This window comes from Passer domesticus, chromosome Z (assembly GCF_036417665.1).
Source record: "Passer domesticus isolate bPasDom1 chromosome Z, bPasDom1.hap1, whole genome shotgun sequence".
Classification (NCBI taxonomy): domain Eukaryota; kingdom Metazoa; phylum Chordata; class Aves; order Passeriformes; family Passeridae; genus Passer; species Passer domesticus.
In genome coordinates, this window is record NC_087512.1 from 25,854,625 (window position 1) to 25,871,679 (window position 17,055).

The following is a 17,055-nucleotide window of genomic DNA, read 5'->3' on the forward strand; positions in this document are numbered from 1 at the left end:
AACCACTCCATGCTTAAGATTTGTCCAAAAGGAGAATTTTTTTCTGTTTCAGACAATGGTTGTACTACTGAGGAGTAGATTGGTACTGTTTAATACTACTTCATTCACTGATTTTGTAATTACCCTGCAGAGTAACTTCTGATTTGAGCAGTCTTCTGGACTATTAATGACATTTTTTTCATTATTTAGGCATCATGGCTATATGGCAGGTCATCACAGTCATGCACACCCATGTGTTGACACAGAACATAGAGGATTATGAAGACAGCCTTTGTATTTTGTAGTGTAAACAGAACACTAACTGAATAGTCAGTTTGGTTTAATGGTAAAATTTCTTGCCAAATGCAATGTTTTCATAAGCCTATGTCTGAAGTGCAGATGCTCTTTCAGTCTGGTAGTGGTCACCTCCACCTGTCTGTGCATGTTCCTAGGGTGGCACAAATTTGTGTAGGAATTCTGTGTGTCCCTTTTATCTGCTGGCAGTTTTTTTCTATAGACTTGTATATATGCTGCCTAATTCTTACTGATTTCCAGATTTTAAAGGGTTTTTTGGGAAGTGGCTGGTAAGTTTTGTTTATGAACATTTGGTCTTTTTCACAACTGAGATGAAACTTTGTTTCTCCTGGAAAAGTATTTGTGGAACAAAGATGAAAGGTGGACTTCTGGTTAATAAGTTTTTCTGAGACTTGACGGCCCCAAGAATAAATTGCAGCTTGTGCATCACAGACTTTTCCAGGTTCATGAAATATTTATGAGTTTTGTGACTGTACCTAAGATACCCATGGTTGTGGATGAAGGACTCTGCATCTCTGCAAGTAATAACTAGGGGCCAGCAACTTGAGTGATATTGGAAGAACACTGATCTCAATTATGTCACTTGAAGCATACTGAGATCATTCAGCACAGAGTTGAGTTAAAGTTATGCAAGCTGGTATATCCAGAAAGAATGGTACTGCATGGTTGTGCTGTATTTACTCATTGCTCTGTTTACTCAGTAGCAGTAAAATTGTTTCACTGTAGTGGTCTGTCACGTTTTATTTTGTTGGGTTTTGACTAGCAGCAAAATAGTGATAGTGTTTCAGTAATATGACTTTCAGTAACATGGTATTTGTAACTGTGTTTTTCAAAGCTACCTTCTCTGTGTGAAGTTATTACCGTGTATTGGAAACACAACTTTGGACTACTTCATAATTTTCTGTAGTTGCAATATGCAAAATCAATTTTTTTCAGAAAAAATATTAAGCTTAGAAAAGATTTTCTAATGGTCAAGTTAAAAGGGAGAGCACCCATGTGGTGATGCTCTCAATGATCCTGTTATGGGAGAAGTGTTCTCAGTGTTACTGGTTGAAAAAATCTGAAGACTTGAGGCAATTTGTGAAACCGAAAAGGGCTTTTGCTGCCAGCTGAACCCTTTTTATTTTCCTCTCTTGTTAGGAGAATGTATGAGTTAGGAAAACTTCATTAACAATTTTTTCATTAGCAATCTGGTTAGAAGTAATGAGAGGCAGGTGAAGAATGTGAGTCAAGTTCAGTCTGGAATGATAACTGGTGCTGGAGAAATAAATATAGAGGTACAAGTAAAATCACACCAATGCTGGAAAAATATTGCAGTTAGCCATAGAAATGAAATAATCAGACTATAAATTTCCCGTGTCTTAAAAAAGGTATTTTGCAAAGGTTGATGGAACATTTTGCTAGTGGTAATTTCTTGAGTAACAATAGATTCAGGCTTTATATTTGTACAAAAATCATAATGTTGTTAGCAAGACCATCTGAATGTGTTTCCTTTGAGCAGATACATATTGTACATGAGAAATAGCTGTCAAAAGTTCCCTTGCAGTCACAGGAGTCACAATAGACACATCTAGAGCACAGTCTATTTTCTCTTAAAGCAGATATCCTAGATGGATAAACTGACTCAAACCCTAAAATCACCTGTTATTTTCTGCCAGTTATGAGCTGTGGGAGGATGAATCCTACCCTATATTTTGAGAGACCTTGTTTCAATGGCATCAGGTTAATAACTGGAACAATTTATAAAAATAATAGGACTATAGGATAATGATGCATCTAGGGGAATGCTTGGTGTGTATGAACTAAAATAAAGACAGATTTGATTTTAGTTGCTCGTGTTGTCAAGTGTAAGAGAGAGAAGCCTGTATAAGGATTCTGAAAAATACTGTCAGAAAATAAATTATCTGAAAAACTTATTTTTCTAGATGGCAAACTTATTACTTTGGTATGGAGCTGATCCCTTACTAAAAAATCAGAAGGGAAGGTGTGCATTAGAAGAAGCTTCTGACCCATCTATGATGAAGCTTCTTAAAAGTTACGTGGCAAAATCTAGAAGACACTTAGTGGCAGGTAGGAAACAATTACTCTGACATATCATCACTGCTAAATGGAGAAATTTAGAATATCTGTTGAATTATATTTCCTTAATTACTATTAGTACCTCTATGGCCTTCATTGTCTGATGCCTTGAATTAACAGTGAGCACTCCTTGCCCTCCACAGTTGCTGTACATTGACAAAGTGTAAATATCCAGCTCTTTCTTGGGCTGGAGTTACCTTTAAATTTGAAATGAGGTTGTGGAACACAATAGTTATATATCTAAATGGAAGATGCAGCATTGCTTGAGTTGCTGATGGATGAGATATGGTTTAGATGTAGAGATAAAATTTTGTTTTAAAGTGGCATGAAGTCTGAAGTTTGAAGGATCCATAAGAGAAAAAATGGGAAACTGCTATTAGATCTAGAACTTAGGGGTTGCCAAGCCTTAATTGGGCTGGTACAGGAAAATATCACTGTAGGTAACAGCTGGTGAGTTTGTAAGGAAAAAGTTGGATTAGAGCTAGTGATTGGCTAAAGAGGGAGTTGGGTCTTGTACATTTTTGGGAACTTGTGAAATTGTGAAGAAAGTTTGGAGGAGGCTGTTTGATCAGAAGCAGATACAAGGTAAGCCTTGATTACAACTAGGATTAAGACCATAGACACACATGGGCCAGTGTGGTCTGTAATATATATAAATCAGAATGAGTCCCAATCTTTCAGACTATTATCCATTCCTGCTTTTCCACATGGGTGGCAATAAAGCTGTAACGCCTAGTCCAGGGATAATCAAGAGACTTCAGACAGGCAACTTTTTCCTCTCTTCTTCCAGTTGTGAGCAGGGACATTGGAAAAAACAGACAAATCCCATCTATTAATGCATGACTCCATAGCTGACATCACTGCCACAGTTCTGGGTTTTTCAGTAAAGGGACAGTCTGGACACCAGTAAAGGGACATCTGACACCCGGGCCTTCTGGTGTCAGATGGCATTCACCTTTCTCACAGAAGGAAGAGGGTCTTTGCTCATAAGTTAGCAGGGCTCCTTGACATAGCTAACTTATGAAAGGAGACTGAGATAATATCAGACTTGCCCCTGAGATGCTGTCTGGTGACATGAAGATTAGATAGATGGGGTGCTAGTGAGGGCTCTCAGCCTGCTGCTCTGAGGTTCCTTGGGTCTCCTGAAGCACACTTGAAGTCTTAACAGAGAGGAGCCAGAGGTTGCACTGAGTTTGACAAGGAAATGCTCAGGACACTAACCATGAAGAAAATTTGAAACGTGATTTGAACAAGATGCTATTTGCAACAAAGATTAGACTCCAAAATTTGATAAATATTTTGTATCTTGATATGTTTTGGATTCCAATAAAACCCTTATGGCTTGGTAATTTTTCTTGAAAGCTAAATATTGTAAGTAATGTTACGTGCAATATTGTAGACATAAGATATGTAAAGTAAATTATGACTGCTTCAATTCTGGTTTCTTTCTGTCTTTCGTTTGCATTTCAGGTGGAGACAATTCAAAGAACATGTTAAATACTCAAGGCATAGAAGATACAAACCAGCACCAGGTATATCTTTACAAAGAAGTCTGATTTGATCATAAATTGTTAGGAGTTTGCTGACAGTCTTCAGTAAACTAAAGGGGATGCCTGTTTCTGAAGTACGTTTCAATTCCAGCACACAATGTACTAGATGTGTCCAGCAGGGACTGAGAGTGATAGTCAATGTTAAGTTCATCCTTACTAGCACTAGGGATAAGGTACAGCCTCATGAGGATGCAAAACAGAGGCAGATGTCTCATGGATGGTGGTTCTTGCTGTTTTTGCACATGCTGCTGCAGAGCTAATTACAGGAAGCGTGGTATGTCAGTGCCTGTTTTTACTTGCAGAAACCTTACTGAAACTGTCATTTTTTGCCTGGCTTGTAGCAGTAGGATAGTTATGTTGCCTCTGTAGAGTAGGGGTTGCTGGGTTTTGAGAGAAAAGGGTTGGGAATACACTGTCTTGCGTAGGTGTTGCACAATTATACTGTGAAGTCTCAGCAGGATAAGGGACCTGGTGCGTCATGTGAAGACAAGACACTGTGATCAGTCACTTGGGTCAGTGTTTGCATATAGTGCAACAGCTTTTAGCATTAAGAGCTGCATTTTCTCTGTGTTTTCTTCCTTTCAACAATGATAACAGATAATATCTGAAATGTAGGATGTAGTGTGCATAGATATATCTTTTGGAGCTTTTGAAGTTTTATGTGGTGATGATAACTGTCCTTGTTACTCACAGTTGTGTAGTCTATGCATCCTTTGAAATATTACTGTGTAACAGCATTCATTGTGTATAGTCTTAGACTATGCTTTAAAACATTAGGTGGTTGATAAAGATGGTGCTGGAAACAATTATGTAAACCTATTACTGTAGATTTGTAACTGGTCATTTCAGTAGTTGTATCAGATGTTGCAGTGTGTATTCTGGTTTTGTCTCCAGATATAAAGTAATCAGAAGGATAATGCTAGATACTCACTGGCCTTTGGCCCAGCTTGAGATTAGCATGAGTTAATTCTGTGAGGTTTTGATGCGTTATTTACCTGTCTTTATAATTTTCTAGAATAATTGCAGACAGGATTGTCAGAAATGTGAAACTAGAGCTCTGGTTTATGACCACAGAAGCAAGGCAGTTTTAAAGGCAGGTCATTAATTCAAACTGATTCAATTTAAAAAAAAAATATGAGTTTAAAGCACTTCAGTAATTCAATTTATTCTTGTATTTTGCCCATGAATTTTTACATGATTATACATGTTTCTCAGTTCCTCAATTTCTTGGTACTTCAAAAAAGCAGCACAGAGGAAATCGGTTAATTTCATAGCAGCACAGTTTTCTTTTAGTATATAATAAAGGAATTTATCAGAAAATTAAGCTAATTATATGGCCTGTTTTGGAGATAGAATCAAATGCGAGTGTACTTCAACGTGATAATACTGGAGCATCAAAGGAAATTTTGCTAAACATGAACAAAGCAGAAAAACAAATTTGGTGGAAAACACAGTAATAAAGCTCTTTTCTCTGAAGGCAGAAAATTTAAAAATAAAACAACAAGATCAAAAAAAGCTATTCTTATCGCAGAGGCTACATGAAGAATAAAACTATTCAGAAATAATATCTCATGTCATGTGGATTTAAGTATAGTTCCTCTTACAATCCAAAGAACTTTATGGAAAGCATATTTTCCTTATGAAAATAATGACCTCATGACCTAGTGAAATGGGCCAGACTATTGCTGTGTCTGTTCATAATTGTCACATCTCACTTAATGTTGTAGTGAAACTGAGCTATCAGGTGGTATTGCAACATGAATGTAATTCAGTAGTGGTACAGTGAAAATTCATTTGCAGAGTGAAAGGGGAGCACTAGTGGAAGCTCAGCAACTTCTTTGTAAAGGGGAGGAGGTGACTGATTTGTGTTATCTCACATCCATGGTTTCTGGAGACAAAGTGTGTGCACAACATTCTCAGACTGTTTGGTGCAAAATCTCAGCTCTACAAAGACGGGGCAACTAAAAGGAGTTTTAAAAGATTTCATTCCGTTATCATTCTTGTAGAAGGGTCACACAAGAGATGTAAGACTGTATGCCATTCTGTCAGAAGCTAACCTATTTCCTGGGTACCTTATAAATGCTTTTCAGCATATTGGCTTTTTGAAAGATGCATTGCAGCAACACATATTGTTGCTGCAATGCATCTTTCACAGTTCTAATTCTCAAAAATATCTGGCCTTTTTGCTAGACCGTCATTTGAAACTTGTTTCTAGTTCAATCTCTCTTGACAATGCCGTCTCTATTCCATGGCCTTTCTAAGTCATCACACCTTATCTCAGAGTTTGCATACAGATGTATAAAGCTGTATGAGCTTTCAGCCAGGTTTTGAGAATCCTTTACAAATCCATTTCTCACAGCTGTCTAAGAGCACTTGATTCTCAGTCAATACTGATTTGCTTTGACTTCCTCTCACAATGTATCTGTTTTAAAGTTACAACAGGATGTGACAGGGAACAACACAGTCTCATGCAGAGTAACCGTGGTAGTTTGAGTGACAGGAGTCTAAATACCAATATGAGAGCACCTTCACAATGATTTTTTGCAAAACTTGACAAATCAAGTATAATCTGATGTTAATGGAAATAAAACTAAAGGACCAGCCCTGAGTTTAAAACTCTCTTTGCCTTTGTTTTGATAGATTTCCTTACAGACAGAGGAGTCAGAACCAGCATGTGCAAATCCTCAGGAGACGAGCCAAAAAGCAAAGGCAGCCTCATATTCCAGTAGCAGCAATAAGAAGCTTTCATCTAATCAATCACAATTGAGTAAAGCATCAAAACAGCAAATATCTAAGAAGTCAGGTGAAAAGTTAATACTTTATAAACCAGTGGAGGTTTGGAGTTTTTTTCTAAATGTACATGAAGAAGGCTTTTTTGAAATGTGTAAGGGAAAGTTTGACAAGAAACATATAGCATGTTGAGCAAATACTGTAGTGAATACCTAAATAGTTCCAGAAATGTCTGTGCTCCATTTTACAGAATGCACGTTTTGTTTATGTTACGTTCATCAGTCTTTTAGCATTATGGTTGAGGGGATGCAGGATCATAAGTGAGAACTTCAAGCTTATCCTTACTTAAGTATGTTACATAAACAGCAGTTTAAAATAACATTTGATCAGTCTTTAGTTAACTGTTTTTCATGTCACAGATCAAAGAACAGAACTCTCCATATATTTGGCACACAAAGATCAACTTATATTTTATAGAATATGATAATATATAGAATATAGCCTCATCAGGCACAAATCAGCATGGACTCTGTACTGGTACCTTTGAGTTAGCTGTAGTGTAGATACAAACCTACTTCCAAGAGAATAAGCATCTAGCATCCTCCGGTAGTTGTATTCTCTTCTGCCTGCACATGCAGTTTTTTGTTTAGCATTTTCATCCCATGTCTAAGATTTGCATTTGTCTTGTAGCTCTGCTCCAAATCATCTTAACCTCTAAATATTTTCACTTACAGATTTTTTGATAAAGCTGGCACTCATTGTGTGTACTTTGGTTCTTTCTGGAACCGGAGAATCATGGTACTCAAGACTTGCTAAAACTAGAACCTGTAGATCTGATAGGATCCCTCCCCTCTTAAAACCTTTTTTGCCTCCTATTTGTGCCATTATGATTTTAAAAAGCTTTGTTTCAAACATGTGTCTTATATTTTGGTCTTCTCTGGGATAGCATATCCTAGGCTACTTTTTTCCTCATAAGGGATTCTTCAGGTAATATTTTATTTGATAAAATTAATTACTCCCTTCATTACCAGGAGAGTGTTGCCATTTCAGAGGTGGTGCAAGAAAGTATAGCCCTTCATACAGTTGAAAGCAGTAGTAAATTTGGAGTCCAGGACAATGGCATTCAGATTGCTGTAGAAATAAAGTGAAAAATGGGATGATATTTTCTGACTTCTGGGGTTTTCAGATTTTTTGCTCTCCTATACTTTTTTGTCATTAACTGGCCTTTTTATCCCATCTGATTGCTTCTATGTACCACTGGTCTTCCTTATATTATTCTATTATTGAATAAAATATTTTCTTCACAAGTGACACAGTGTCACTTACATCTACAGTCAGTCACTTACTAGGCTCCCAATATTTCCATTCTGCTTATACAGAAGGAACATACAGACAGCTTCCTTCTTTTCTTATAGTTCAGCCTGTGGAAATAATTGCTCATAGACCCATGTGGAGGTATTGGAAGGACAATGTCCTTGAAGTTGCTGAGGTATATCAGCCTAATTCAACCTGATTGCTAGTTACGGTAATCTCTTCATTTTATCTTTGTACTGTGCTGACTGAACTTTGTATTTGCCAAGATCTGGATCTTTCCTTCTCGTGACCCACCTGGCAATGCATCCCACAGTGAACCAGTATTCTGCAATTCACAAAACAATGTCCCATCATGCTTTTGCAAATGTTTCCTAACAGCCATGAAGCAAACTGTTGTGCATGGCAATTTAACTGGAAAACTTTGCAATTATTTCTGTTAACTTGCAGCCAATATTGCCAAGGTTCATTAGCTTAATGGGCTGTTGTAGGCCCTTTTTTTTCTTCAACGTCTCTAAAAAATCCCTAGGATGTTCTCCCATGAGTCAAAAGGGAAGAAAAGGAAGAATTAGAAAGTGGATTATTGCTTTGGGAGTTCAGAAGCTTTTAGACAAAAGACAATACATTATCTTATAGTAAAGTAGGTCTTAGATTGGATGAGTATTTTAACAATGTGATGCCTTTGTGTGCTCTAGAATCTCAAGTTTTCATTTAAAAAAGGAGCTCTTGAGTTTTTCTTGTTGCCAGTAGAGAGTAGGCCAAGCAGTGTCAGTAGAAAGAGGGTTGCCTGAAGGCTTTCTCACAGGTTTGAACAGCCTACAGTGAGCTCCTTTAAAACCAAGATGGGTATATCCTCACTGTATGTTTGTCTCTACTATCACTTCAGTCTGTCTTTCATATTCTTCCAAATTGTATGACAAGCTCTGTAGTTTACTTTGAATGAAACATTGGAAAAGCCAATTTTCCAGAAGGCAGGAGGTACCTGAAGAAAGGCAGGTGTCAAGTACAGAAGATGTTGGCTACTAATGGATAATGCTGACTGAAAAGAGCTTGTTTAATGAGATGAGGAAGATGCAGCAACTAATTGTTCATAGGAATAAAAAGGGAAAAAAACTCCCATGGATAAGAGTTGCAGAATGCTCATTGAAAAGCATAAGCTTCTGTGTTCTTTGAATAAATTACATATTTTCAAGAAATCAGAGAAAGAATACAGTAAACTCTTCAAAAATATCTGGGAAGTATGATCTTCTAATAAAAGGAACAGGAGTTTAAAAAAATTTAGCATGGATGAAAGAACTTTGGAGGATTTATATATCCTATCTCTTTGGTACCCAGTTTGAAGAGGGGGTTGTCCTTACTCTATACACATAATAAATATTTTGTTAATCTCCTTTTTCTGTTGTATCTCATAGAATTTGGTAGATCTGTTACCTGAAGCTTCAGAATTAGAACCTCTTTGATGACCACATGATATCATTAAAGTGAATGCTGTTTGCTTTGTGAACCAATAAGAAATAAGTTTATTTGCAGTTATGGGTCCAGTTGTGCACAGGTTTAAATGACAGAGTGTCTATGCCACTAAATATTACTCAATGACTGTAATCTTCAGAAATTTTTCACATCATAGCTGTAAAAATCCCAACTTTTGTGAATGTGTGTATATATATATATATATATATTCATCAAGCTGTATATATATACACACACATATATATGCCTACCTATATATAAATCACACACCTATCTTTTTTCTGATACAGAATTAGGAAGTCATAAGGAGAAGTGCAATAAAAAGTTTCCACATTTTTTAATATTTTTTTGCATATCTTTACGTGTGTAGTTTATATATTTAGCAGCCTGGTAACTTCAAAGCAGTCCATGGAGAAACCTAACATATTCTCTATCTCTATACAGTATAAAATTTCAACTTTGTTACCTTTCTTGTGTCTTCATAATTTGTTGTACCCTTTTTGAATCATCTAAGTTTTAACTAGAAATTCTTAAGTAGAGGATCTGCTTGTCATCTGACCTGTTGCACAGGACCTACCACAGCACCTTTTAACTTTTTGCTATAGTCAGTTAATGTTATTGAATAATTAAAGCAACAGTATTACACACGTTTACAGTAATTCAATTGAATTATGAAGTTTAATTTTCTGTTTACACCTAAGCATTCTTTGTGAAAAAAATTTCTAATGAACACCCAATATGTTTAGCATCTACCAGGGAAGAAGCTGTAATTGTACACAGTACCTGTAAGACAAGAGCTGGGAGAAAGATGAAAATTAGGAGAAATGCAAAAGGGGAAACTCAGCTGCATACTGCTGCTAAGAGAGGAGATGTGTCTTTGGTGAAGACTCTAATATCATCTGGAATTTCTGTCAATGAACAGGACTATGCAGGTTTAAAAATTACTCCCTTAGGAGATTGTTTTATACCACAATTTTACATAATCTGTAGTATAGACATGTTTATATCGTTTGCATCATTTTAATAAAATTACAGATTCTTGACTTAAAATTTTGAGGAGGAAAGGAAGTCATTAAACAAGCACACCAAGTGATTACATAGCTTTCATGTCAGTATAGAGGTAATGCAGACTGTTTCTCAGAAGGGTCTTTTTCCTCTGCTGAAGAGCATGTTTTCAGAGATGTGTACAGAAGTGAGCTTGAAAGTTTGGTGGAGCTTATGTGCATCAGTATATGCATGTGTGAAGCACATTCAGACAGGTCTTATTTCCCTACAAAATAAGAACAAAAACCAGATGACAAGATTATGTTTTCCTTTTTCCTGCCTAAATATATAGCATGCTTCTATTTTCATAGTTTTAAAATAGATACTATTCTATACTATCAAGTCTGGCAGACTTGATATTATCAAATGCTACTGGTATTAGAAATCAGATTATTAATATTGTGCTTCTGAGTTTTTAGAGTTTTTCTACTCCAGTGTTTTGTTTCTTCTATTATTTTTCTACTGCAGTAGAAAAGAAAGCAATGTTTTTCTGCTTAATATTGGATGAGCTTTTCTTTGAAGTAAACTGAATTGCACACAAAATCATTTATCTTGGCCTTTCCTAATGATTATTTGTGTAAGATTTATCTTAAATGCAGCAAAATGTAGAGTTACTAATTAATGACCTTTGTGGATCTTTCCAGATCAGATGCATACTGTTTTATCTTGCTTTTATTAGGTTGGACAGCAATTCATGAAGCCTCTAATGGAGGATTTACTGATGTGATCTTAGAATTACTGAAAGCAGGTGCTGATGTTAACTGCAGAAGTTTCTGTGGTGTTTTACCAATACACGATGCTGTTTCTGGCAATTATTTGGAGGTACATTTTTCTTTTATGTAAAATTTCCTAACACAAATTTCCAGCAGAGGGTGAGCAAAACAAAATCCCCATTTCATTAAAGTTACAAACACAATTTTAGTGTAGGTTTGCATTTAGGAAATAAACCAGTATTCTTTAAAGTGATAAAAGTTAGAGAAAAATATTCTTCAACAGTGACACTTGAAATTGTACAGTTAATTAACTTCTTTAGTACAACAGACAAATCATAAAAATTCAGTAATTCCCTGTGGTTCTTTGTCTGGTTTGGGCTTCTTAAAATGAGTATTAGAGTTGAAGATTCTCAATTTATTGATAGTTCAGTGCTGCCGCAGATGGGAGTGATGTACTTTGCACTTAAGAGAGAAGAATTATGTTTTAGTGATACAAAACAGTGAACAAAGTTCTCTGATAAATGTGACAGTTGTTTAACACAATTCTGTTGTTTACTGCATAGAGAACAGGGTCCCAGCTGTAAGGAGGGACCTTCTGTTGAGTCATGACCTTTCTGATGTTCAGAAAGGACCCCCTCGCTTTCAGAACTCCTTCTCAGATGGCTAGATCCAGATTTCATTCCAGACTCAGTCAGCAGTTTATGTTCACAATCAATCCTTTCTACCACTTAAGTAAGATTTCAAAGTTTAGCATCAATTATGGAGAATCTGTTGTGGCAGGAATTTCTCTGCCTCGAGGAGTAATGCTGAGATGTGTCCCTACTCAAGGGGAGGTCCTGGTGTGCAGCCCATTCCTGAGAGAGAGAGCTCAAGGGGCCCTGGGCTGTGCACTATTTATGAAGTAAGGTGATTGACTTACGGTCATATTTGCATGCCAATAAGATGCCTGAGTCACTGTTGACAGTGCCCTTTGTCCCCTGCAAAGTCTGGAGTAGGCTGGATGTGCATCTATCACCACTGCCCCTGCTGGTTGTGGCTTAATCGGGAGAGGAGAGTAGCACATAGCCATAACAGCCCCTGTCATCGATGGGACATTTTTTCACTAGCTTAGCTTGCCCAAAGCCCTGTCCTACTGAACTTCAAACATTTCTTGAGAGGTAACCACAACTTCTGTGAGCAGTCTGTTTCAGTATCTCACTACCTTCATTGTAAAAAAACCTGTTTTTGTAAAGAACAGATTCTGAGCTTGTTGTTTGAAAATAAATTATTTTTTAGTTTAAACCCAAACCATTCTGTGGTTCTGTAAACAAACTGTTTTGGTTAAAATGGACCTACTGTGATTATCTAGTCCAACTGTCAGATCCCTTCGGAGCCAACTGGAAGTTAAATCATATTAGCATTTTCCAAATGTTCCTTAAACATTGACAGGCTTGGGACATTGACCACCTCTCTAGCAAGCTCCTCTAGCACAGCTTAGACCCATTACCACTCATCTGTCGCTGGATCCCAGGGGGAGAAGATGGGTATCTTCCTCCCCATTTCCATGCTCAAGAAGGTGTAGAGAGCAGTGAGGCCACTAAGTCTCCTTTTGTCCAAACTAGACAAGCCCAAAGTGTTTAGTGGCTCCTCACAGAACATGTCTCTCAGCACTTTCACCAGCTTTGTTGCCCTCCTCTGGGCACATTCAAGGACCTTCACAAACTTCTTAACTTGTGGTGCCTAGCGCTGCACAGAAATAAATAAAATGTTCTTTGACAGAGTGAGTTCTGGGGACCTGAAGTGTAAAGGTGATGCCACATTGCCTCAAACATACTTCTTCTATTTCTGTCAGGACAATTCATGTTTCATCAAATTTATCTTTTTCTGTGAGCAAGGGTAAAACAAAGGGGATGATTTCATAGGCTTGGAGCCAAACTATCAGTAGGGTTCTTGCAAAGGTATAAGTGTATTATTCAGTATTTTGGGGGAAAACCAACAGAGAACATCCTAAACTTTGAGTCAGCATTCTTGTTTTAATGCATTTTCCTACTTAACTGCACTCTGAGTGTAAGAAATAAGAAGAAATGCTAAAGCTGAGAAGTCATATGTATGAAAATTCCTTCACCATCCAAGGTCTGACCTCATCAGTACTTTCATATAATCTGAATTTAGGGGGTAGATGATTCCACTGATGCCACTAATCTGATTTCCACATTTTGCGATTAAGCAAACTTGCAAGTTTTTTGGAATTAGGAAAAAAAAAATATCAGTCCATGAAACAAAAACCAATGTTAAAGGAAGAAATGCACTTCTATTCTGCACTTTGGTCTTAATGCAAATTGACAAGCTCCTTTTAATTTAGATATGTGGTGTTTTGTAATTGATCTGTATAACCATAAAACATAAAAATTAGTACTGTAAAAATTACGTGTTTTGTGAAAATTTGTGAGTTGTTTGTGTATTTTAATGGAAAAAATGTAAGAAAGGTAAGATAGAAATCTGTGTTGACAATAGCCAATTACTTGTTTTGTTTAATTTGGTTGCAAGTATAATGATCGTAGAGTATCTTATTTACTTTATATACTCTTTAAAGTATCTAGAGAACCTGTATTATTTGTGATGTATGTTAGATGTAACACATGTAGTTGTATAATATGTCCATAACAAGAATTACCACTGTACAAATAACAAAAATGCATAATAGGCAGCCAGGATTCTGCTGCAGCATGGAGCAAATCCCAATGAGAGGGATGGTTCAGGAGAAAGTGCTTTGAATCAGGCTTGTGATGAAGAAATGAAAGAACTGTTGAAGTCGTATGGTGCTATGGACTCTGTACTTCCTGTTCAAACTGTTCAAGTTACTGGTATGTTAGTTCTGTAATATAAATCATAGTATTACCTTGTAGTGTTAAGGAAAAATCACACTATTCAAGCAGTGTGACACTTTTAATTTTGTTAACTATTGAATGCTATTTATTTATTTATTTAAGAAAATAGTATTTGTGGATGGGTTTTGTTTTTTCTGAGAGAATGAGGTAAAAAGAACATATTTGGATATTCAGAGTTTAGTTATTACCCATATTTCTCTTCACAGGAAGAGAAAAGAGTAGTTTTGAAAGCAGTAGCTTTCATTTCTTTATGCTACCTAAATTTGACCTCTTTTGCATATATGAGATACTTTTCACTAGTTGATCTGCCATTTCATCTTTTTAACCTATATTAGCTAATCCAGCCTATGGTACTCCTTCAAATTAATTTTAATTTTAAATTTATTTTTTCTTAATTGTGGAGAGGGGAAATCAAAACGCCATTGTTATGACTGCTATAAAAATGATGACGCAGCTTTGGAGACACAACATGAGAAATACAGTGTGGTAAGTATAGATTACAGTTTTGTTAAACTGCTCTGTGGTATATACAACTGCATAGTGACATATGCTGACTGAAAAATATATATAGATAATTTAAATTAAAAATCCATTGAAATGTATGTAAAAACAGCATAATGCAGAGAGTTATAGTAGGTAAATTGTGGTTTACATATATGAATGTTTATTATCACCTCTCTCTGTTCATAATTTCTGTGTATTTAAGTTTATTGTGGAAGTGGTAGTCAATACTGACACATATTTCTTATTGCTTATAAAAATAGGAAAAAAGGTCATGAGATCTGAAGCTTTTAATCACATTTTCAGAATGGTTCTTTTGAAACAGTAATGAGTTGTCATCACGATGGTGAAGATATTTAGATACTGTTTATCTTAACACAGAACAACACTAATTGTTAGCTTTTCCTGGTGTCTCTAACCTATGTCTACATTGTCTACATGATCCTGTCATGGTGAATTTCACTGTCCAATCTTTGCTGTGCACTCAGAGGTTTCTAGAGGACTCTGAGCATGGACTAGTTTGAATGCCACAGCAAACCCAGGCTGTGATAGCCCTTTGAAGAGCATGTTCTTGGCACTATGTACCTCTGTTCTGCCAGTGCCCTGTTGCCTTTACACAGTAATCCCCCACCTGGAATTACATGAGTCCACTTAAACTGCAGGCCATGTGTCATGGCGTGTTTTGTATGGTGCACTTGGCTCTACTTCTTATGGTAATTTCTGTGTTAGCAGGAGTCTGTTGCTGCCATACAGGATACAGAAAAGAAGCAGGAAGAACTGTTGCTATTTGAGTTGAGAACTTCGAAAGATGCAGGTAGACATAAATTGAAGTGTTTCACCTATTTTTAGTGGGTGCCAAATATCTTTAGCAATATAACTGCTTTTAAAACATCATCGCACATTATATATTTGAATCTCCTCTGGAAAACAGAGCTTCAGAGAATAAGATTTTAATAACACTTCTCAGGTGTGGGCACTTCCCGAAGTACTTTCTGTTGCACAGGAATGAATATTATGACAGAAAAGGAAGGCATGTCACTTGGAGGCATGTGTCTCAAGTCAACATAATTATATAAAAAGGGATCCTTAGATAATAATGCATACTTCTGGCAGCATTATTCAATTATGAGCACATGAGCCCCTGCATGATCAAGAATGGCTATGTCTGTAGGTAAAGTAGCAGATGCAGCATTTTTATTCTGGTGTGACTAAACTTCCAGGAGCCTAACGTAAATTATGAGAGGAAAAAAGAGGATTCTTTACAGCAGACAATGTGAATGATGAGCAGTTTCAGAGATGCTGAGGCCCCGAAGTGTAATTTGTCTTAGGCTATCAAATCTCAGTTCAGATTAATCTCAAGAAGTTACTAAGTGACAGTGACTTCGCAGGTGATTGTGATGCTGCTGCTGTGTAGCTGTTGAAGTCTATTGTATCCATGCCATGATGCTTCAAGAGGCATCGCTTGCTGCCAGGATGCCTTTTACCTTGGTCTTTCTCCCCAGCTGCCCTAGGCAGGGCTGTTTAATTGGAGCATCTCATACTCATGAAACAGTTTTGCTTCTTGACAGAAAGAAAGGTTTTGTTTTTAAATTTGTATTGCTAAATACAGGCTGGAGCTTTCAAATGGTATTTACAAGTAAATTTATCCTTTTAAAAATAAATGTGAAATGTGGAATTATATGGGTAGCTTCAACCTCAAATTTATGGGGTATGGACTGTTAATTAAAATAGGTGTTTTCTTGAAAAATGTTTGACAAATAGGTAGATGGTACAACCGACAGACGTCTGTGCACAGACATCAGTATAATTTTGTGAATGAGCAAAATCTATCAGACTACTCCTTTTCATGTGTAATCAGACCTCTCTTGTTCAGGGGTATGAGAGAAATTAACATGGTGATCTGTTACCACTACTGACAAAAGCATTAGTAATGTAGCACCTCTTAAACTAAGTCAAAGTCATTACTATTGATGAGGCACAAGACTCAGTAAGACAAAAGAAAGTAGACTAAAATCTCAAGGTATTTCCATGCAGTGAAATCTACTACAAATAACAGATACAAAATTACTATTAAACTGCCTTAATAAGAGCAATATTTACATATTACTAAGTAGGCAAATACTGGTAGGTACTGTGAAGAAGTTTTGGGGAAACATTTTACAAATTCCAATTTAATATTGTAATTTCTCATTTTTCCTGATTATATAAAGCTTGTATTGACTTTTAGAGTTTCAGGAATTAGGTTACAATTTTTAGCAAATTATCCCAGGGAGTCACTGGTTGTGACTTCTAACCCTCAAGTTATATATCTAAGAGCTAGGGTGTATAAAGAAGAATTTATAATTGCTCTTCTTTATCATTTAACTTTATTATATGAGTTAGAAATTATGTAAAACTGGAACTGACATGCTTTTACCTTTGTATGCAACTTCAAAAATTCTAGGTTCATTAAGCTATTTTGTAGTACTTCAAATGAAAGTTTTAGGCAGCTTGTTA

General features: G+C 36.4%; 1 protein-coding gene across 10 annotated transcripts in view; it reads left to right on the forward strand.

Annotated features, from left to right (window-relative positions):
- Positions 1–17,055, forward strand: part of ANKRD31 (ankyrin repeat domain 31) — a 64,110-nt gene that overhangs the window by 22,365 nt on the left and 24,690 nt on the right. For 6 of the 10 annotated variants that reach the window (XM_064405570.1, XM_064405573.1, XM_064405578.1 and 3 more), the window contains 8 exons: positions 2,220–2,364; positions 3,844–3,905; positions 6,564–6,726; positions 10,181–10,366; positions 11,158–11,300; positions 13,875–14,034; positions 14,462–14,544; positions 15,289–15,373. In XM_064405570.1, coding sequence (XP_064261640.1) covers positions 2,220–2,364; positions 3,844–3,905; positions 6,564–6,726; positions 10,181–10,366; positions 11,158–11,300; positions 13,875–14,034; positions 14,462–14,544; positions 15,289–15,373 — 1,027 coding nt within the window. The remainder of the gene's footprint in view (positions 1–2,219; positions 2,365–3,843; positions 3,906–6,563; positions 6,727–10,180; positions 10,367–11,157; positions 11,301–13,874; positions 14,035–14,461; positions 14,545–15,288; positions 15,374–17,055) is intronic. The other 4 variants (XM_064405571.1, XM_064405579.1, XM_064405575.1 and 1 more) reach the window with 3 other exon arrangements.